The 22,328-nt window shown below is 55.2% G+C and overlaps 1 protein-coding gene across 1 annotated transcript in view; it reads right to left on the bottom strand.

Moving 5' to 3' along the window:
- Positions 1-1,648: 1,648 nt before the first annotated feature.
- The window catches only part of Grm4 (glutamate metabotropic receptor 4), a 93,064-nt gene continuing 72,384 nt past the window's right edge, over positions 1,649-22,328 (bottom strand). The window contains exons 7-11 of the mRNA XM_036167524.1: positions 15,016-15,216; positions 14,676-14,812; positions 11,541-12,476; positions 7,264-7,510; positions 1,649-2,579 (exon numbers count right to left, since the gene is read on the bottom strand). Coding sequence (XP_036023417.1) covers positions 2,530-2,579; positions 7,264-7,510; positions 11,541-12,476; positions 14,676-14,812; positions 15,016-15,216 — 1,571 coding nt within the window. The 3' untranslated portion in view covers positions 1,649-2,529. The remainder of the gene's footprint in view (positions 2,580-7,263; positions 7,511-11,540; positions 12,477-14,675; positions 14,813-15,015; positions 15,217-22,328) is intronic.

Below are 22,328 nucleotides of genomic sequence, written 5' to 3'. Positions count from 1 at the left end.
CACAGTGCTTGACGGACCCTAATCTGAGAGGTCCTGGGCCCATCCTAGCAGACAGAGGGAGACAACTGTTCTTGCTCCTCCCTGTCACTAGCAGCTGCAGGGTGCCATGAGCAGACATGGTAATGGAAGGCAGAGGCTGGACACAGCTGGCCCCACGAGTAAGGGCTGGCTCATGGTGTCGGGGACCTCAACTGGTGCACCACACAATGATCTTGTCTGCAGATCTCACACTTGATCCCTGATGCCTCCCTGCCCGGAGCCCCTAGGTCCCTTTGGTGCTCCAGATCCTGTCATCTAGCTATGGGGTGGGAGAGTTGGGGAAGGGGCAGTGCCAGGACCCAGGCCAGAGTCCCACAGCCAGCTGTGGCCTCCTTATGCCACCAGCTCTGTAATTGTCTCCCAGCAGAGCCCAGCATCGCAGCCACGCCCCCTGCCTACCTCCTGACCTGTCAAGGGAGCCAGCTGCCAACAACGCTCACTTGCACACCTGCTGAACACACTTGCCACTAATCTAGGCCAGCTGTCTACACCAGACCTCCACACACAACAAAAGATGCATGCACAGAGGAGCTGGATGCATCCAGAACAGACAGACGCGCAGACCCACAGAGAGTCACACCCCTGAAGTACCATGTGCCGACCCATGGGTCCTGGGTACCTTAGCACCTGAAGATAGGAAAGTAAGGGTGGACCTGGGGACCCTGATGCCCTGAACCAAAATCTGTAAGGGATGCCCTTGGCTGGAGGGAGCAGGGGCCAGGAGAGATGTAGGTACTTATTTCTTTAACGATGTCTTACTTTTAATTATATGCATATGTGTGTAGATATGTGCATGGGTGAGTGCAGATACCCAAGAGCTCTAGAAGAGGGGGCAGCAGATCCGCTGGAGCATGGAACTATGCCTGATGTTGATGCTGATAACCCAACTTGGGTCTTCTCCAAGATGCCGTATTGTGGTGATATATTGTGCCCTCCAACATATTGTGCACCCTAATAAAATTTATCTGGGGTCAGAGAACAGAACAGCCACTAGATTAGACATAGAATCCAGACAGTGGTGGCACACACCCTTAATCCTAGCATTTTGGAGGCAGAGATCATCTAGATCTCTGTGAGTTCAGGGCCACATTGGAAAAAGAGCCAGGTATGGTGGCACACACTTTTAATCCCAGCACTTGAGATCTCATGCCTCTAATCCCAGGAAGTGATGGCAGGAAGCAGGAAGGTATATAAGGCGTGAGGACCAGGAACTAGAGGCTTTTAAGCTTTTAGCCTTTGAGCAGCAGTTCAGCTGAGATCCATTCAGGTGAGGACTCAGAGGCTTCCAGTCTGAGGAAACAGGATCAGCTGAGGAGTTGGCGAGGTGAGGTTGGCTGTGGCTTGTTCTGTCTCTCTGATCTTTCAGAAATTACCCCAATATCGGGCTCCAGGATTTTTATTACAAAGACTTTTTAAGATTTATGTTACACTGTGTGATCACCAAGCCACCTCTCCGGCCCCAGTAGGTACTGGAATATTCTTCAGTGTCCTGCTCACTTTACCTGGGATACCAAGTCCCGCCCCCAGCAGCCTTCTGAAGTTCTGCCCTTCTGCTTCTGACCACCAGTTGTGGCTCAGCATGGGGCCCTCAGAGGACGCACAGGCCAGGTGCAAAACCATGTATTTATCTTTATTAGAAATGTTCTCAGTATAAAAACAGTCATGCTACACATCAGGGACCATCACCAAACACCCAGGCACTGAACTCCGTGTCGTTGGCAGGAAAGGCAAGGCGGGCAGGCGGGCAGGACACACGGCAGACGGGTAGGGTGGGCGAGCAGGCTGCAGGCCACAGGGACACACAGAGGCCACCAGGAGGACGCAGCACTTTGCAACACACTCAGGATTAGTTGTGTTTGGGCTTTTTTGTGTTTTGATTATCCCCTCCCCCTTTTTTTTTCTCTTTTGTAACGTGAGTTGGTGGATGGAGTAAAGGGAACAAAACTGGAAGAAAATGAAGTCGATGGGACGGAAAAGAAGAATGCATGAGAAGTGACATGGGACGGGGTGACTCAGGGGAGCCGGAGGCGAGGGGCAGAGCAGATGGCAGAGTAAGGGCAGGGGCAAAAAGAAAATACAGAAGCAAAGAGCCCAAACAGACAAGACATGCAGAGCAAAAGACGGAAGAGAAACGCAAAGACGCCAAGGACCAACCCGGGTCACCAACAGGACAGACGGAGGCGGGAGGGAGAAAAAGTCAGGGCTAGGATCTGGAGACCAAGCCCCTGTGCTTTGGGGCTGGGCACGACATGGGTCCAGAAGGAAGGCCTGTGTGGCACAATCTGGAACTGCCCCGGCCATTCAGCCTCCTCCAGTTGCCCACCACGGCTTGCCCAGCAGTGACGGCTGGGGGTTCTACTGTCCTCAGCACCAAGCCACATGGGTGGATGCCCATGGGGCAGGCAGGACATCGGCCCGCAGGAGTGGCCCTGGCCCGATGCACCTTCCTTGGAGGTTGTGACTCCGTCACTCGGTGGCTCCTCAGCCCAGCTAGATGGCATGGTTGGTGTAGGTGACATAGGTCTGTTTGGTGGCCAGTGCTGGAGAGAGATCAGGAGAGCCAGGAGTCAGCACTGACGCCCCCCAAGGCCTCCTTCCCCAGAGGCACTGCCCACACAGAACTCCATCAGGGTCCCAGCCCAGGGTACCAACTGGGTGCTGGGCACACCTGTCCCAAAGTTGTCTGTCTCTCTTATCATCCCCAGGTTCCACACAGGATTCCCACCACCACCTCTTTGCTCAGGTGAGCCATTACCTGGAGCATGCCTCCTCCTCACAATGTCACTGAGATGTGACCCCATCTTTCAGCACCTCGCTAAGCACCTCCCCACTAGAGAACCCTTGTCAACTCCTAACTCTATCATGACTTAAAATAGTTCTTTGGATGTATGATGTAATTACAGAATCTTAGAACATTCTCCAAGGGAAATCTTTCAGAGGTTCAGGCCCAGACATTCTGGAAAAGAAAACACTCAGTGTGTTAGCATGGTGGCCTAGAGAAGTAGACTAGGACTGAGGGGAAAGAATGGCAGCCAGGGGGAGGCCTCGCTTGGCAAGCAGCTGAGACATGCAGTGGGCTCACAATGCCCTCTGCCCAAGCAAGACACTAGTCCCTGATCCTGGAGACGCTGGGGCACCTATCCTGTCCACTTCTGGGGGCCTGTCCCCTTCAGCCTGGAGACCTTGGACCAGGCATTCTCTGCCTTGGTCATTCTGGCCCTCATTCATGTCCTCCACCCGAGCTGAGACTGATATGGCACATCTGAGGTCCTCCCCTTTCCTGGCCACAGCACCCTCAAGGATCCTGCCCTAGGATCCCAGCCAGATGATGACATCAGCTCTCAGAGGCAATGTGGGTCTCCCCTACCCCACCAGAGCACAGTGAGACCAAAGGAGGGTTGCCTCTGTTGTCAGTCAACCAAGACCAGAGGCATGAGGAGGCTGGCCACACCCTCGGCTTGTCCTGCCTTGAGAGGTTTGGGGGTCTCCATCAGTGGCAGTGATGGTGCCTGGGGTTGGGGTGGAGAGGGGCTGGATGGGAAAAGATATTCTCCTCATCTTAGAGCTGACTTGTTTCCCTTGGGACTCTTTCAGCTCTGAAAAGGAGACACACCCATGGAGATGGACCAGGGACAGGTGACCTAGAAGAGAGGAGATGGGGCAGGGCAGCATGGAGGTCCACAAGTTGTCTCCTGGTCCCTGTTACACTGGGCACATGGCTGCCAGGTTAAGGACAATGTTTCCCAGTCTCTCTTGAAGCTGAGCAGGCTCCATGGTAAATCTTGTTAATTAAATCCAAGGGAGGGATGGTGTCCTAGTTAAGGCCAGTTATCAACTTGACACAGCCTAGAGTCATTTGAAGCAGTCTCTCTCAATTGGGGGATTAGCCAGATCAGATTGGCCCGTGGCCTTGTCTGTGAGGAATTGTCTTAATGATTATACAGAAGGGCCAGCCCACTGTAGGCACCACCATCTTCAGGCAAGTGGATCTGAGCTGTATAAAAAGCTAACAAAGCATGAGCCAGAGAACAAGGCAGTAAGCAGCCTTCCTCTGTGGTTTCTGCTTCAAGATCCTGCCTGTGTTTCTGCTTTAGCTCAATGATGGACTATAACCTTTAGGATGAAATAAATACTTCCCCTGCCGGTGGCCCCAAGTTTCTTTTAGTCATGGTGTCTATCACAGCAATAGAAAAGCTAACTAGGACAAATGACGTGCAGCTTCCACCACCGTGAGAGCAAAACAGTTGTTTCCAGGCACTTCTGCCCTCTCTTGTCTGCTTCACGAGTAGAGCAAACACTGGAGATGGCCTCAATCCTTGGGGAACCAAAAGAGCAACAAGATGGAAGGAACCTGGGCCCATACCTCACTCCTGCCCACCTATCATCTTCTTTGACATTAGAGAGAGAAAAACATTTGCCTGATTTGAGCCTCTTGGTTTTTCTTCTGGGACCTCAGGACCAGAGTTCAGTTCAGCTAAAGAAATAACTTTCTCCTGGCCAGGGATAGGGTGGGGCAAGTGACCTTAAGTGGTAGTAGGCTCCCTGTCTGAAGACGTATCAAACAGAAGCTGGGTACAATGGAAGTAAACATGCCCTAACATTCAGGGAAAGATAAGAACAGTGGTATGCAAAGCACCCCTGAATCTCTTCAGGAAGCTGGATAACCAAGATTGCAGGATGATGGGACAGAACTGGGAGGCATCCTGGGCCTGGGATGGACTAGGAGAACTCAGGAGAAGAGGCTGGGATGCAGGATGGCAGGTGTGCTGGATGAGAAACATGTAGAGGTTCATTCTAGTCGGAGGGAATTTCCTCCTTCCTGGGTAACATTGGGTGGCTCCCTCCTTTTCCTGCTGAGCCTCAGTTTCCCTACCTACAGTTAGAATAAACAAGTAAGGTGGCCCTTTGTGCCCAGAATTCTTTTCCCAAATGACTGCCAAAACTTGCAACACTTCACCATCTGAACCCCATTGCCCCAGCAGAGCCACAGGGGGCAGTCCTGGCTTCCATGAACCAGTTCCCCCGACTCCATCATTCCCTGTGCAAACAGATGGAAACTGTTTCCCAGTTGCAAGACTCTCCAGTGGCTCAGGGCCTAGAGAGAGAAAGAAACCTCAGCAGTGGTGGGAGCTAACCCCCTGCAGGGGAATGCACACCTCAGGCCCTGCTGCACCAGGAGTTGTTAAGGGGACAAGAAAAAAACACATGGCAAGGGACATCTGGGTCCCACTAGTCAGAGCTGTCTGTTTCCTCTAAACTCCTGGAATCACTGGCTCCAGGGCTTGTAGAATGGGTGTCTTGGCTTTCAGCTGCAAACCAGGGGGCCCTGAACCCTTTTCAAAGCCTGTCTCACCATCTGGAAAATGGGAACAGCAAGTTGGCTAGCAGTAAGGCACACAGGAAGAATCAGCCATAAAGGAGGGGACCTGGGCCACCTTCTGGGCCTCCTCAGCCTCTGCCATATAACCAGCTAACAAATTAACCCTCCTCAAACAGGAACATCTCTACCTGTAAACCACATGCCGACGAACACAGCAGCTGGGACTCGGGCCAGGGCAGATGAAACCCTCAGCTGTAAGATGCTGGACAGAAAGGTGCCGTGGCAGCGAGGCCAGGGTGGGTGCCTGGCGCTGTAGCAGTACCCTCTTTGTGAGTGAAAGCGTGAGGGTGTGGCAGAGCCATCCCAAGGGTTCTCCATCACCAGCCAACCATATAGCAATTTGCAAGCCAGCTTGAGGCACAAGGCTAACAGCCACCACTTGTTGCCCTGTGATTCTGTGCCAATCCGCCTACAATCAGGGTTCTAAATTATTTATTCTGTTGTTTGTTTAAAGATATCTGGCCTGAACTTGACAGGGTGAAAAATGTCCCTGTTCCATGGAAGTGACACCTCCCCACTCCTCCCTCTCACACCCCCTCATCTGGGCTGTCCCTAGAATTGATCACTGTGCAGCCCTGTCACTGACAGACAGGGCACAAAAGGAGCTGCCACCTCTGGCCCTCCCTCGCAGGAGCAGGGTTGGGGACTTGGCTTCCCCCTACTTGCCATACTTCCTTTTATGGCCTTGTGATTGGCCTGAGCAAGGCAGAGGGACAATGTCAGTGGGGCCATCAGAACTCTGTGAAGGCCCTCGGCCCTGTGGTCCCCTCTGATTGACGAGTGTAATAGTACCATCCTCCTGAGTTATAGCATTGATACATCCTGCTCTTGAGAAACAGCATGTGCATGTGTGTGAATGCATGTGTTTGTGTGCATGTGAGTGTCCATTTGCGTGTGGAGCTGTGTGCAAAGCTGCTTCTGCACTGGTGTGCAGGGCCTTGAAGGAATCAGGCTGGAATGGGCAAATGTCCACAGGAAGGAGCAAAGAGTCCCCGTGCTCAGGCCAGAAAGAGAGATGCAGCTGCTCTGAGGATCCTTGACAGTCAGGAGAACATGGGAGCCAGAGGGGACACCCTGCCCCTTCCCAACTTCAGGCAGTACCTGAAGGGAGAGCCAGGATCAGAGGGCAGGGGTTACATGGTTCTTTAGGAGGAGGAGGAGCAAGAACAGGGAAGTAAGGGGTGGGGGAAGCTGTTAACACAAGGTGGGGGGCACATCTGAAGTCTGGTGTATTGCCCCACATAGAGGATGGGGACCCCAGAGACAGGGAAACCATAGCACAGGGAAAAGACACCATGTCGAGGTCAGTCTCACTTCCTCTGGGGTCAAGCCCAGGTCGAGCTGGTCCCTTCTGTCACCAACCGGCTCTGTATGCTGCCTTCAGCTCGTGACCCTCTTTCTGAGATCTCTGACAAGCCCCTGGGGGAGATGCTGATCCACAGGGACATCAAAGTCCCAACCACTCCATCCTCACCCACCCATCCCAGGACGGCCATGTCCTCTGTCCTCACCTTTCAGACCCCATTAGGGACAAAGCCAAAGATCCCTTCTGGGTTACTCCAGGAACTGGGCCTCTGTGGCAGCCCTGCCCCCAGAGGGACTGAGAGATGCTGCCAGAACAAGGATGTGGTGGGGTCTCAGCACCCTGCAGGAACCAGGTCAGCTGGCAGGGAAGGATGTGGCCACCCACAGGGAGCCTCTGAAGCCACCAGGAAGGGCTGGGTGGGGCAGCTGTGCTCATCTGCAACCTACTGTCTCCCAGTGGTTACCAGAGAGCAGGCCTGCAGCTGCTTGTGCAGGAAGGGGGCGGGGCCTGGGAGACAGGGACGGGGTGACGCACTCACCTGGGGCCTCCAGGTTCTCACACAGCTCTGACTTGGCTTCGCCATTGGGCCTGAAGTTGCCCTTCTGCGTGAACTTGTTGGACATGGTGGCTGCAGTGACCACGGCTTTCAGGCTGCGCTTGCGCTTGGGCACATTCTGCTCCGGGTGGAAGAGGATGATGTAGACTTTGGGCATGTAGAGCATTCCCAGGGACACAGAGGCACTCAGACTCACGGAGACCGTCAGTGTGGTTGTCTGGATGTACAGCTGTGGGTGGCCGCAGGTGGGGCGTCAGAGAGGCTCCACCTCTTGGCACACAGTCCCGCACGCTCTGCCAAGACTCCACCCACCTGGCCCTGCCCTGCCCTGCTCCATCCACCCCAATCTGCTCAGCTACCTCTCATCCTAGAGGGCCCTGACCTGTCCAGCACCCTCCTAGGAATAGACAGACATAGCCAGGATAGGCCTGCTCGGACCTGACGTCATCGTATGGAGCTGGGACTTCAGAACTCCTGGGACTCACATCCTAGCTTGTGAACTTGGACAGGTCAGTCCTTGTGCCTCAGTTTCCTTATGTACAACACAGACCTGAAAACTATAGTACCTACCTCACAGGGCTGTGGTGAGGGCAGGGTTAACAGTGGTCAGGGTGTGGGAGGCACCGTCTGTGTGTAGTAAAGTGGTAGAAACCCGTGGAACAGCCCCCACATCCACCTGGAGAAATGTCTCCAGCACAGCTCTTGGGGACCAGAGCTGACCTCTGCAGGAGCAGTCCCTGCACAGGGCTGCTGTGGGTGACATGAGCACCCGCTGGTGCCTTGGAATGGCTCCCAGCAGCCCCTCATCCAGTGACTATCCACCTTGTGCCAGCCGTGTGGAACAGGCCCTGGCAGGGGACACACGACACCCAGCGGAAGACGGCTGTGGCGGTAAAGCAGGCAAAGCTCATTTCACGCTTGCTCACCAGCACTAACGGTGACAGATGTTTAGTAAAATGAAAGCCCATTCATCTGGGTGTCGGATAATCCATTCTTCAATGGCGGAAGCCCTCCAAACAGAGCCCAGCAATTGCCACAGCCCCGCCCAGGTTCTCTCCCACCTCCTCCTTTCTGACAGGTGACCAGGCCCTGGCTACCCGTCTCAGCTCAGCTGGGGCCCCAGATGCTGTCGTGGAGGAGACTGGAAATGGCCCCGAGCCTGGGTTCCTGCTCTAGAGTGCAGCGGATGCTCCGTTCTTCCAAGAAGACTGCCAGGGCTCCCAGTGGCATCTTGCGTACCTCATGGCTGGCCCAGTGGTGTAGGGCACAAGCCTACACTTCTTTCTGAAGTCACAGAGGTCCTGAGAGAGAAAGGGCCATCCACCCTGGCCCATAGTGAGATGCTGGGCAAGCCTCTTTGGGCTTATGGCCCCTACTATTCACTAACAGAGGCAGAGTGAGCAGCATTTTGGACTGTATATAGTATGTGCACAGGAACCCTGTGTGTGCCTTTGCCCAATCTATAACTGGCGTCCAGTGCTGAACCCAGTCACTGTTTCTGAGTTATTTCCTTTTTCAGCCCAGCAGCCTTTCTGAAGACACAAAGAGGTCAAGAGCAGCTCAGACTAGAGTTAAAGCTGCTGAAGATCTGCTCTCTAGCTCCCTAGGGTCCCTGGCCACCTCCAGGTAGAATGGCTGCCCACCTAGATCCTCTCCTTGCCCCAGGACTCAGACTTCCCCTCCAACTCTGGAGCTGGTCTCTGGCTCCAGCACCATATCTGGTGTCCCCTGTGTACAGGCATACGTGGCTCCCAGGAGCAGGTGGCTGGTGATCCCTTCTAGAGAAGCCAAGGTCCTCTAGAGCTCAGGTGGCACCTGAGTCAGGGTAAGGAACGTAGGGAGGGAGCCAGACCTCAGTGTGGTCTTAAAGGCATCAGACTGAGGGGCCATGTGACCTCACCACCTAACCATCTCCCAGCCTCAGGGTCAGTTACGCCACCATCCTGTTCTCAGGCAGACCAGCTCAGCCGACACTGCATCTTCTTCTTGGAGTTCTTTCTGAAGTTCTGTCAGCCACAACCTCAGGCCCCCAATGGTGAATGGGATTTGATGGGGGACAAAGCAGAGAGAGCAGGATTTGGATATGTGGACCATAGTCCGCTGTCTCTGTGCCAGGGTTCTGAGAGGTCCCAGGAGCCGAGAAGCTCCGCCCACTTTGAGCGTTCACTCAGGCTGATCCAGTGGGGACTGCGGGTGCTGTACAAATCAGGAACTTCCTCTATCCTAGCTGACTCTACAGCCACATCCTACGCAAGGCTGGCTGAGCAGTGGCCTTACACAAAAGAGAACGGCCACTTTAGATGGCTCACAGCAATACCTCACAGCTGTTAATCCTGAGAATCCTGGCTAAGGCAAAAGAGCCATCCCTGGCTCACCAGAACAGCCCTGTCTGCCTCACACCACACCCAGGGGAGCCATGCAGTCCTGCTAACACCTGCACACACACACATACCTGAACTCACACACACCTGATTTACACCTTTCCCTGGGTGCACATGCATATACACAGATCCATTCAGACAGCTGCATGGCCACCTGTATGTACCCACCAGCTCCTGCACCCCTGTGTGCACACACACTCTTCCATACAGGCAGCTGTGAATCCCTCAGCACATTAGCCCTCATGCCCATTAGCCCTGCGTACCTCACACATAGCTCATCTACTGCTGAGCAGGCACATGTGAGAAGGCCATGCTTACATCTCTCTCTCTCTCTCTCTCTCTCTCTCTCTCTCTCTCTCTCTCTCTCTCCCCCCCCATACCCACTTCATGGCTCCAATACAGCCTGTTCTCACGCAGCTTGTGCTGGGTATTCCCTAGCTCTGGCTTGTCAGAGCTCCACACCCAGAGTTGCAGGAGCCTCTCTGGAGGCTGGTGTCCCGAGTGGCAAGGACTCAACACTCCATCTCTCCACTCTGACCCCATCTGGAGGCTGGGAGAAGGGCTAGTGCTGGGAAGCATGGCCACACTGGTGAGGACAGCCTCTAATACAGCTCAGGATGCAAGCCAAGCCCTCTCTGGATTCTGGTGGGACTATCTCTGATGGGGATACACCCTGGCAGCTCCTTCCAGGTACCAAGAGGAGCCCCTAGGAGGGCAGGGATCCAGGATAGGAGGGCAGGGATCCAGGATAGGAGGGCAGGGATCCAGAATGGGAGGACAGAGATCCAGGATAAGAGGACAAGGACCCAGGATAAGAGGGCAGATATCCAGGATGGGAGAGGAGGGATCCAGGATAGGAGAGGAGGGGTTCAGGATGACATTGGGCCCCAGAACCTGAAGGCAGAGGTCTGACCTCTGAGAGGTCGGGAATGTTGTGGATATTCATTCTGCCAATAGCTTTGGAGTACCAGCCTTAGGGCATGGCCTCTTGGCAGGTTACATGACTGCTTAAAACAGAGGAGAGAGGCATGCTTGCTCTCTCTGGTGGTGGTCAGAGATCAGACTGCTGGTTCCATTCACCCCAGGCAGAATGGAGGACCACGATGGCTGTTTACTTGGTTCTGTATCGGTGAGTGCATTTTCTCCCCATTTTATATCTTAATAAATCCTTGATACCTTTTTTCACAGACTCTCGTGGCTTCACTTACACAGGAACGCACTAGGGATGGGTGAAGCAGGAGGGCCGTAGCTGCCATGTTGTGGCCTGGCAGCCGCAGGCCCAGATGTCCCTGCCAAGACACACAGGAGGGACGCCCAGCAGTGACCCCCTCCCCCTGGTGAGGCCAAAAGCAATTTCTCAAGCTGCCATCTCCCTCAGGTGTGGGGCCACACACCACAAGGGCACACCATAGAGGGGTGTGGCCTCTGCCTGTACCTGCCCTCAGCGTGGGAAAGAGAAAAAAACAAATAAAGGGGCTGGAGAGATGGCTCAGAGGTTAAGAGCACTGACTGCTCCTCCAGAGGTCCTGAGTTCAATTCCCAGCACCCACATGGTGGCTCACAACCATCTGTAATGAGACCTGGCACCCTCTTCTGTATACATGACAAATAAATAAATCTTTTTAAAAATGCCCTTCCTTTAAAAAAAAGAAAGGAAGGAAGGAAGGAAGGAAGGAAGGAAGGAAGGAAGGAAGGACAAATAAAATTTTAAAAAAGAGGAAGAAATACAAATTAAGAGAAACCCAGAGGGGAAAACCTGCAACTGAGAGAGAAAACAGAACGAGGTATAAAAGAAGGTGTCTCCAGGGGCTGCCCGGGCTCTGGGCTCCTGCTCTCAATCCCCACTCGGCCATGCACCCTGACGCCACCACCACCCACCTTGTCGGCCGACTGTGAGGTGCCAAAGAAGATAGGGATGAAGGCCAGCCAGACGATACAGGTGGTGTACATGGTGAAGCCGATGGGCTTGGCCTCATTGAAGGTCTCAGGCACACCTCGAGTCTTGATGGCATACACAGTGCATGTGACCATCAGCAGCATGCTGTAGCCCAGCAGGCAGATGAGCGACAGGTCAGAGATGTCACATTTGAGCACACCCCTGGCAAAGCGGGGGTCAAGTGTCCGTTGGTCCTGGAAGTCCACCACTGAGTGGGAGGGGTCCACCACAAACCACACACAGATGCCAAGCAGCTGCAGGGAGATGAGGCTGAAGGTGATGGCCAGCTGTGAGGCTGGACTGATGAAGCGTGGGGCACTGACTGACCGCTTGCCCTGTTCGAAGATGCGGTAGATGCGGTTGGTCTTGGTGAGCAGGGCTGCGTAGCTGATGCTCATGCCGAGCCCCAGGAAGATACGGCGGAGTGAACAGGTCCCCAGGTCTGGCTCTGCAATCATGAGGAAGGTAGTGGCGTAGCACAGAAAGATGCCCGCCAGCAACACGTAGCTCAGCTCCCGGCCCGAGGCCTTGACGATAGGAGTATCGTTGTAACGCACAAAAGTGACCACCACAAACAATGTGGCGGCAATGCCCACCACGGCCAGGAAGAGAGGCAACACGGCCCAGGGCGAGTCCCACTCCAACTTGATGATGGGAATGGGCTGGCAGCTCGTGCGGTTCTCTGTGGGCCGCATGTCATAGGGGCAGGTTTTACAGGTGTAGCGGTCCACCTGGTACTGGTACCCTGTGCAGGGCTCACAGTGCCAGCAGCAAGCCATGCCCTTCACTGTCTTCTTCCGCTCACCCGGCTGGCAGGGGAGACTGCAGATGGAGCGCGGCAGCTGCTGACCACTCCCTGGCCACTGCATCCGCTCTATCTGGCAATGACAGCACCATAGAGCTGGCTTCAGGACATGCAGGCAGCGCCCAGACCTTACCCCCGAGATCTCTCTGGCTGCACACCTGAATCGGCCCATCACTGGCCACAGGCCCAGCCTCCTGGACTTCATCAGAGCTGACTGGCAGACAGTGGGAATCAGACAACTCACCTACGTGACCCAGGCACCACTAACCTAGCGCGAATTGAAACTCAATACTCGCCTGGAGAAACTGAGTCTAGAGAACGTAGACATGACACCCTAGAGTCATACTGAGCACCAGTGCAAGACCAAGACCCCAGGAGTCCTGACTTTCAAACTCCGAGGCCTGGAAATCATGCAGCCAGGAGTGAGTTAGAAACGCCCATTTCAACCCGCCTAGATCTCGGCCTGTGTGAACAAGCCCCTCCCATGTGGTTCTCATGCCCCAGGCATGGAAGAGGAACTATACCTCACAGCTCAGTCCTGAGCTTCCTCCCACCCAGCAACTCCCGAGTCCTGCTCAGCTGAAAACAAGGAACAAAGATTTAATCAGAAGCCACTTAATGAGTGCCCAGGGGTTAGCATTCCTTTACATCTGACACAAAACGAGAACACGGCTCCAGGGCTCTGAAGATGCAGTTGCTGGGAGCAAAGCAAGCCACAGGAGTGGTGCGTGCCCTACCAACATTGTTGGGAGTAACCAGGTGGCCAGGAAAGCTATAAGTGCTGGGCCAGGGAGCCTGGTTGACCTGGAGGCCCTGATCAAAGGGAGTGCTCTAAAGAGCCAGGCAGTAATTTTGTTCTCAGAGCCACGAGCCTGAGATGGGACCTTGCGGGGTGCGTGCGTGCGCGTGCGTGTGTCGTGCGTTTTACTGAATGCCCTGTCCTGCAGGAAGGTACCTGGCTGGTTGAGGCTGTTCAGAGAGTTCCAGAACTGAGTAGAAAGGAGTGAGGAAGGGCAAGAGGTAAAGGAAGTCTGCATGAAGAGGTTTTCTTGGGTTCTGTGTATTATGGGATGCTTCACTCTAGCAGCCAAAGGGAGCAGTTGCTACGCCGTAGTCCTAAAGGAATGATGAGGCCCCGGGACGGTGGTGGATACTCTGGAAAACCCTGGTTCCCATGAAGATGGCCCAGTCCTAGGGTCCATGCTGTGGCTAGGGGCTGTGAACCTTTGAGAAAACACCTTGACCCACTGAGCCTCTGTCCTCCACCTGTTCCAACAGTAGCTGGCATGAAGCCACCTTGCCTCCTCACTGGGAGATCCTCTTAGGTAGCCTGCTAGCCCTGGCCCTCTCCCTCAGCTCCAGCAAGCTTGCCTGCTGTGGCTCTTCAGATGGCCTCATCCTAGTCACCCTAGGAGAAGGCTGGAAAGCCCAGCCCTCACCCTACCACACTGTTGTGACTCAGCCCCTTCCTTAGACCAGGGGCAGAACAGGCATCAGGAGGGTGCCCTGGGCTGGGCCAGGCAAGCTGGGACTTGGGGACAGACAGACTGGCAGGGAGGGAAGAGGGGACCTTCAGAGCTGTACACACACGCCTACCCAGCCTTCAGGCCCAGGGACAGGACAATATTTGCCTCACAGAGCTACCAGCCTCTCAGGAAGATCACACAGAACTTCAGTATAGCGGGGTATGCACACACGTGCATGCGCTGGACTGCCACTGCGAACAGGCCTGGCTGCCTCTGCCCTCCACACACAGCACATCCTCATCCACCTTCTCTCTACCTAACACAGGGGAACCTTATTCCAGGAACAGGTTCTGTCCCTCCTTAGGGACAGTATCCTGAGACACTTGCTCCAGCTGGGAAGGCTCTGGGACGTGGAATAAGGGGATCCGTGCTGGGCAGGGCTGCAGGGGCTCCTTGCCTGGACAGGATGCCTGGAAGAGACTGCAAGGTGTCCTGCTTTGCCTGCTGGCAATGCGTCTCTCCCTCCATCCTTGCAGGGCAGAGTCCAAGCCCCAGACAACTCACTAAGGGTGCTTCCTCTCAACCACAACAAAACCCAAAGCAAGACAATCCTGTTCACTGCTGGAGGTATCACCCCAAGGGCAAGGAGGAATCCCAGGGCGCCTCTTGGGTGAAATAGCTCCTTCCAGTGAGGTCTGAGGGGCCAGCGACTCACTCTCAGATAGCTTGGTGTCAGCCAGAGACCTCCGGCCCAGCCTGGCCTCTGCACTCTGCTCCCCCACGTTCTCTCCTGTCCTCATGCTTACTCTGAGGTGCAGGTGGTCAGTCCAGGAGCCGATGACTTTGTACTCGGCCGAGCCATTGCGCAGTTGGTACTGGTAGATGTCATAACGTCCTGGTGCGTCTCCATTCTCATTGAAGGTTACAGGGTTCCCTGCAATACCTGCATGGAAGGACTTTGCTGAGCCTTTACCCAGGCACAGGGAGGCTTATAAACTCAAGACAGAGGCATCTCTGGGTAGACTCCTGCACAGAGCATCTGAAGAGACCACCATTCCCACCCCCATGAACCCAGACTTCTATACCCTGCAGCTGCATGGCCCAGGCCACCCCAGAGTCAAGTAGTGTCCTGCTCCGTGCCCCCACCTGAGAAGTTGACGTTTCGGATGTACTTAAGCAGCTGGGTACCATCCACAGGGTCCATGCGAGGGCAGAGTCCTACACGGCCAGGACACAGGTCACGATGCATGGCGTGCAGTGCGTGGCCCATGGCATACACAGCATCAATGACGAACTGTACCTTCCCTTCCTGTTCATAGGCTGAGTCTTGCCCGATGCGTTCTCGGTCTGTGAGGGAACACCATGCCAGGCGCCCATGAGACCCTCTGAGCTCAGCAGAGCAGTGGGGGCCTGAGCATACCCCAGGCTGGACACAGCCTGGTGGTTGCTTCATCCCCATGTGTATATGGAGAGGGTGCTCCAGTGGAGCCCAGAAGGTGACCTCAGAGGGTAAAAGGGAGTCCACAGCCCTACACTATAACCCACTAGGCCCCAGAACAGCCAGGACAAGCCCCTTGATCCTGCCACCGTCAGCAGGCAGCGACCTGGTGGCATCCTTAGGGCTGTAGCATCTGCTGGCCCTCTTTCAGCTGACCTGGGATCACCGAGGGAACAGCTGCCCCCACAGGCGTGGAAACAGCCAGGTCAGGAGCTGTATCTCTCCCGAGGGCCGTGGTATCCCAAAAGCAGCTCACCGTGGGCTGCCACTCCAGAGCATGACACCCTCTTCCTAAGACACAGATAAAAGGAGGCCCAAAGAGGCTAAATCTGGCTTCCTGGTGCCCTCAATGGCTTCTAGTCACTTGACACCAGAAGTTGTCATCAGCCCTGGCCAGGTCTCCCCGCTTCAGTCACAGGCTTTCCAGTAGCTGGGTGAGTGGACCCACCAAGCAGTCTTCTCACTACTGACTGAGGGCCCCCCACCTCCTCCACATACTCCGCTGTAAGATACCATCCTCCCAGGAAACAGCTGCCTTCTCCATCAGACCAGCTGTGCCTGCATCAACAAGTCATCCATCACAGCTGGATTCCTTCACAGGAGGAAGGGATGCAAGGGTCGCTGGACCCCCACATGAGTCTCCAGCCACTTCTCCCAGCCACTTGGATGCAATTCTTCCTTAGTTACATGTGGCCTTGGGTCACAGGGAGGTTCTAGAGCATACAAGCTGGGGGACATGCGTGGAAGGAGGCTCCATCTATGTGGCCACGGAGGAGCTGTCATTCAGAGTGCAGATGTTCCAGTGTGGCTGCTCTGAGGTCACCCACACTCCTGCCTGACCCCCTCCCCACGCTCTGCAAGGAAGTCTAATAAACTCATCAGTTTGCCAGGTGAACTATCGTAGACTCAAACTTTGGTTGTGACTGGGACCTTATGAGGAGGGGGAGATGTTTTGACATTCCTGAGAAGGCGCTTTACAACACCCGCCCCCTTCCGTGGCCTCCCAGGCTCTGCTCAGCAGCCCTGTGCAAGTCGCTGGACTTCCAGAGGTCTGGGTGTCCTCAGCTGGCAGGCCTCGCCGACCCTGCTCTAGCAGGGGTGAGACTGTGAGCAGATGAGGCACAGGCAGGTGGCCCAACTGTGTCATCCCGGGAGAATGGCCAGAATGGGGGCTTCTGAAGTGGCAGCAGAGATCCCTGGGATACAACACTCAGAAAGTCTTCCTAGAGGCAGCAGCTCCTGGCCTGGGCCCTCCGTGATAGTGATGATTTTAAAAACTACGTCTTCCGATACCTGCTGAGCTCCCACAAGCCAGAAGCTGTGCTGCGCCTGGTAAGGGCTGTGCTTTACGCATCAGCTTGTTGAATTCTTTATTATTTTTAACATTGATTTATTTTACTTTATGTGCATGAGCGTTTTGTCTGCATGCATGTATGTGCACCACGTGCACGCCAGCAGAGGTCAGCTAAAGGCTGCCTTTAGATCCCCTGGAGCTGCCCCGTGGGCGCTGGGAATTGAACCCGGGTCCTCTGGCAGTGCTCTTACCCACTGAGCCATCTCTCCAGCCCTCTTATTTCTTTTTTAAATTTTTAAGTTACATTTATTATTTATTATGTGTGTGAGCTCATGGGCCACAGCCCACATGTGGAGGTCAGAGAACAATTTGGAGGAGTCAGATCTGTTTCCACCATGTGGTCTCAGAATGTCACTGAATCTTTACCTAGTTGTCATGAGTAATTATTCCCTTTGCAGTGATGGAGAGATGCACAGAAATGCTGGGCAACAAGCAGGGTCCTAGCAGGAGCTAGGCTTTCTAACCCAGGCCTATCCCTGCTGCTGGGCATGGGAAGGAAGCAGGGAAGAATGCTGGAAAGAGGTTCAGGGCCTCAGAGGTGTTGGTAGAGGAAGAACATGGACAGGCCCCCAAAGCTGTAGCCCTGCACACTGCCTAGCCACAACATGAAAGAAGGACACTAGCTGGGTCTCGGGCACACTCCTAGATCCTGCCAAGGACACAAAGAGCATGTACAGAGGCCCTGTGAATGGCATTAGCACTCAGCCCCCACTCCCTAGGAACTCTGGAGGTCAGCATGTCCATCCCTCTGCCCCGGTCACCTCAGAAGAAGACCTGGGGTAAGAAGAGGTCAGTGCCCATCTCTAGTGAGTACCCTACTATCCAATCCACACACACCAGAAAAGGCACTCACAGTCCCTTGGATCCGGCAGGCAGGGCTGATGGGCTGTGGCACCTGTCACTAGTGGCTGGCCTGGTCACTTAGCCCTGCTGGCCGGGACTATCCTTGGCTCAGTCAGGGTAGGTATTCATTGGTTGAGAGCGGACATAGGAGATGCCAGCAGCAATACCCTGGGATGGGGTGGGGTGGGGTGCGCTGTTGGTTACCTGCCTCAACCTTCTTGTCACAAATAAGAAAACAGAGGCCAGGAGAGGTATGCTCCAGCCACGCAGACAGGGTAGGGCCTCCGGTGGCAAGAGCCCCAGTCTCCAAGAGCTAGCCTGCACCTCTCTCCCACCACGCTGGCCCTGCGCTTCCTCTGAGCCTCACTGCCTAAAGTGCTAACAGATTGTCAGTTCCCAGTCAAGACAACAGCTGGAACAGGAGGATGCAGGTCCTCCAGTTTGCCCATCCTGACTTCCTGTCGGAGCCTCCACCATGGGTGCTGAGAGGCAAGAAGAGAACAAGGCAGCAGGGAGAGGGGGGCTGGGCTCAGTCCCCAAAGAGCCTCTCCCAGAACCAGGACTCAGCTCAATATCCCAGCCAGGACCCCCTCCTGGTACCCCCCACCCAGGCCCTGAACCCCATTCCCTAACTCACAGCGCATCCAACAAGAAGTAAATTATCAAGCAAGGATGCAGAATGTGGCTCAGAGGCCGGCTGCCCCTCTGGAGCAATACCCCTGACCTCTCCTGCCCCTGGTTCCCCATGGAACCTTTTCACAGAACCCTGATGGAGCACCAGCTAGCTCCGGGCCACTCTGTGCCTCCAGTGGGGTCATAGGTCACTGGGGAAAGAGACATTAAGGACACAGACACCCTCCAGGAGCTGCCTCGGCAGGGAAGCCTGTCTCCACTAGAGTGGTGTACAAGGGCTCTGAGTGCAGACTCAGCCCGCCTGACTCCACCTGGCAGTGTCACAGGGCTGGCCACTGACTCCTCAATATGCTGGCCCAGCTCCAGATGACACACACAGAGATGGCCTTCCGAGAGTGGTCAGGCTGTGAGAGCCTTCATCTCTGCCTTTTACGTCTCTGTCTTCTATGTCTCTCTGTCTTCTACGTCTCTGTCTTCTACATCTCTCCCTCTCCTTCCTTTCCTTCCCTTGCCAGCCTTGAACTCCAGGCCTGAACCCCACAGAAGACAATAATGACAAGCCAAGTGCCCTTCTATGGGGTGGTGAGCTGAACCCTAACCTCTTGCTCCAGAGGTCCCAGGGGTCCCCAGACTGTTCTTTCTCCCTGCCCCAGGTCCAGACTATCCCCTGTCTAGCCAGGCTGAAGATAACATCAGGGACTCCCTGTCTGCAGGGAGGTGGCAGGGGAAGGGAGCCAGTGTCCCCTCTCTTGCAGATGCATGGCACCCCAGGCCCAGCAGGAGCCTGGAAGCTCTGGGAGGAGGTGAGGCACACGTGCGAAGCGCCACAGGAGGAAATAAATTCCAGACACATGGTGCCGTGACAGCAGCAACAGTTTGAAGATGTCCTAATTGTGTCCCGGGGCACCGTGAGGCAGAGATGCATTTGGCTCAGCCACGGGTGACAGGCAGCTGCGAACGTGGGGAGGATTTTCTCTCTCAAAGCCCTGAGCGGTAGTTACTGCAGAGACCGCAGCCTTTGTGGCCAGGTTGTAAATTGTAATCGGAATGAGTTTTCAAGGTTGAAATAATCAGAGTCCACAGCTCCTCTCCACTCCCCCACGTGCCCCACCCCACCACCGTCCTTAGTGCCACTCCTGTAGACACCTTCAGGATTGAGCCAGTTCCCACGCCATCCCCAGACATACGCAGATTCACACACACACACACACACACACACACACACACGCACGCACGCACGCACGCACGCACGCGCGCGCACGCACGCACGCACGCACGCACACGCACAATCACATGCACACAAGTCACCTCGCCCTGGGCTGCACCGTCCCACAAGGCGGTGCTGACAAGACTCACTTCCACGTCCCTTCTGTCCCCCCAGGTTGACCAGGCTTGGATACCTGACTCCACACCTGTTGTTTGTTTTTGTTTGGTTAGTTAGGGGGTTCTGTTTTGTGTTGAGGGATAGGGTCTCACTCTACAGCCCAAATTAGCCTGAAGTACCAGGGTGATCCTCCTGCCTCAGCCTCCCAAGTGCTCAAATTCCAGCTGTACTCCACCATGCCGGGCAGGTGCAGGCGCTTTACAGAGGACTCTGGGAGAGTGTGGAGAACTGGAGAGGGCAAGAGTCGGGCAGGAGAACGCAGAGGGATGGCGGCAGAAACCAAGTGTGGGGTCTGTCTCCCTGGGGACCTCCAGGACATTGCAGGGGCGCCTGCTAAAGCTGGCCGAGCTCACGGGTGTTGCATCCTCCTCTACAGCCACACCGTTGTGGGGCCGCTCCCTCCCAGGGTTCCCTTGACGGTCTGGCAGCCCTTCTCTCCTGTCCCTTTCCCCAACCTTCTGTGCATCTCCAAGTCCGCTCACTCCTGATGCTGTCTGTGCCGACCCCTCCCTGGGATCCAAGCTCCTGCCTGGCCTCGGCCCACTCCTCCTCCGTCCTTCCCCTCCCAGAAGAGGAACGCCCATCCACTGCCTGCTCAAGCTCCATCCTTGGTGTCTTGTCCTCTTTCCCTGGCCTGAAGACTTCAGTGAGTTCTGCAGACACACTGAAAAATTGCCAAAACCCTGCCCCCTGCTCACCTCTGTCATGCCCTTGACCCAGACCCTGTCCCCCTTCCCTGGGCTACAGTCAGCCTCCTTGCCATCTCCACACTTCATCCAGCAGCCTCCTTCCCAGGCAGAAGGGACAGTTAGAACCTCGGTGGAGCCTACCATCCTTTCACTGGGCCAGGCTCTGCTAAAGGCAATGTGACCCAGGCCACCCCTCCCCACCTCTCGAGCCTTCCCTCTCTCTCCTGGTGACTTCCCATCTCAGGGCCTTTGCACACACTGCCCTCTACCTGGCGTGATCTCTCTTTGCTCTCCGCCCGGTGCTCTCCGGCTCCCCTCAGGTGTTTGCTCATGTGCCACCTTCTCACTTGAATGTGCAACCTATCCAGGCTCCCAACTTCCCTCCGACATCCCCCAGGACCGGCTCTCTCCTCTAAGGAGCTGCCGGGCTGACCACTGTCCTGGTCAGACTGCCAGAGAATTCTGAGGCAGGTCTGCTCACAGTGGAATGAGCACAGATTAAGCACAGTCAGCCTCCCCCCCCCCCCGGGGGGGTCAGAGGTCAACTTCAGATGTCATTCCTCAGAAGCCTCCCGCAGAGTGATTTTTTTTTTTTTTTTTAATTTTCACTTCTGTTTTGAGATTGGGTCTCTCACTGGCTGGAATTCATTGAGTGGGCTAGGCTGACTGGCCACCAAGTTCTGAGGATCTGCCTGTCTCCATTGAGTGGGCTAGGCTGATTGGCCACCAAGTTCTGAGGATCTGCCTGTCTCCACTTTCTCTTCCACAAATCTGGCTTCTTAAGCTCAGTTCCTTACACTTACAAGACAAGTTCCTTACTGTCTCCCAGCCCCGTATTCAGCCTCTAAATAAGAGCCAGTGATTTCCTGGTTGAGTAACCAAGAAAAGGGTTTGGGGCATACCCTGGCTACCAAACACCTGACAGTTTGAACAACTAGGAGTTCCTAATGGGTGCAAGGCTGGCACACAGTAGGTGCTCCCAAAATACTGTCCTTCCTCACTTTTCCTCAAAGGAAGGCTTCCTCGGTCCCTCTGAAGAAGAGGTAGAAAGACCCTACAAGAAGGCCAGTTCCTAATCCATAAAATGGGTTGCCTTAAAGATGAAATGCAAAATCCTAGGACAGATCTTGATGATAACTGGATGAATGCAGTTCAAACTGCCTGTTGGGCAGCTGGGCTGCCGTTGTGGCTGAAGCTAGCACAATGGGTAACTAGCAGCTCCCCACACAGCCCTGCCATCCCATCCCGCCCTCCCTCTCTGGACTCCCAGCCCCTGGGAGCAGCCAACAGTAAATTTTTCCTCTCTCCTCATAAACCGAGCCTTCCTCGGCTCAGCCATCACCTGGCTGGCAGCGCTGTCAAAAAGACGGATGCCACATCTGCTTTGTTTATGACTTTAATTCCCAAGCCTGCTCAGTGAGCTCCTGGGGAGGGGCTGGGCATGGAGGAGGCAGGTGGCGGGTATTGCCCTCCTGGGCCTGACAGCCACACACTGCTCCTCTTTGTGACCCTTCTCAGTCAGTGTGGGCAGACCACAGGCCAACAGCAAGTCAGCTCCCATCGTCCCAGGGAGCCTGTGAGGGAGGGCCATTCCCGTCCCAGGGCTCTGGAGGCTGAGCAGGGTGGCAGGATGCCAGTTACAAATGGGGACCTGCTCAAGGTCACCGCGGCAAGCGCCAGCAGCATGATGCACACCCAAGTCTACAAGCTCTCGTCACTGTGTTGGGAAACACGGTGCACACGGGTGCCTTCCTTATCTGCACCCTTGTAGCCCTGTCCCTGTCACTGCACGCCAGCCCTCTGTGCACACTGAGTGGTGCTGAGACTTCTGAGCCCCTCAGCCCACCACTCCAACAGACCCCAGGGAATGAGGGCCGCTTCTCTATGTCCTGCAAGGACCCAGCACTGGGCTCCACTGCCCCCAGAGTGGCCTTTCTTGCTGCCTCCTCTCTGCTTTCCTGTCCCACACAAAGCTGTCCCAGAGGATGCCAGCTTCAGGCCCACCGAGAGAGGCTGAGCAGTGCCATCAGGGGAGAGGGCCGGAAGACAGGCTCCAGT

Source organism: Onychomys torridus, chromosome 18 (assembly GCF_903995425.1).
Source record: "Onychomys torridus chromosome 18, mOncTor1.1, whole genome shotgun sequence".
NCBI lineage: Eukaryota > Metazoa > Chordata > Mammalia > Rodentia > Cricetidae > Onychomys > Onychomys torridus.
The sequence above is the reverse complement of the archived record's forward strand: the minus strand, read 5'-3'. Positions and strand labels throughout refer to the sequence as shown.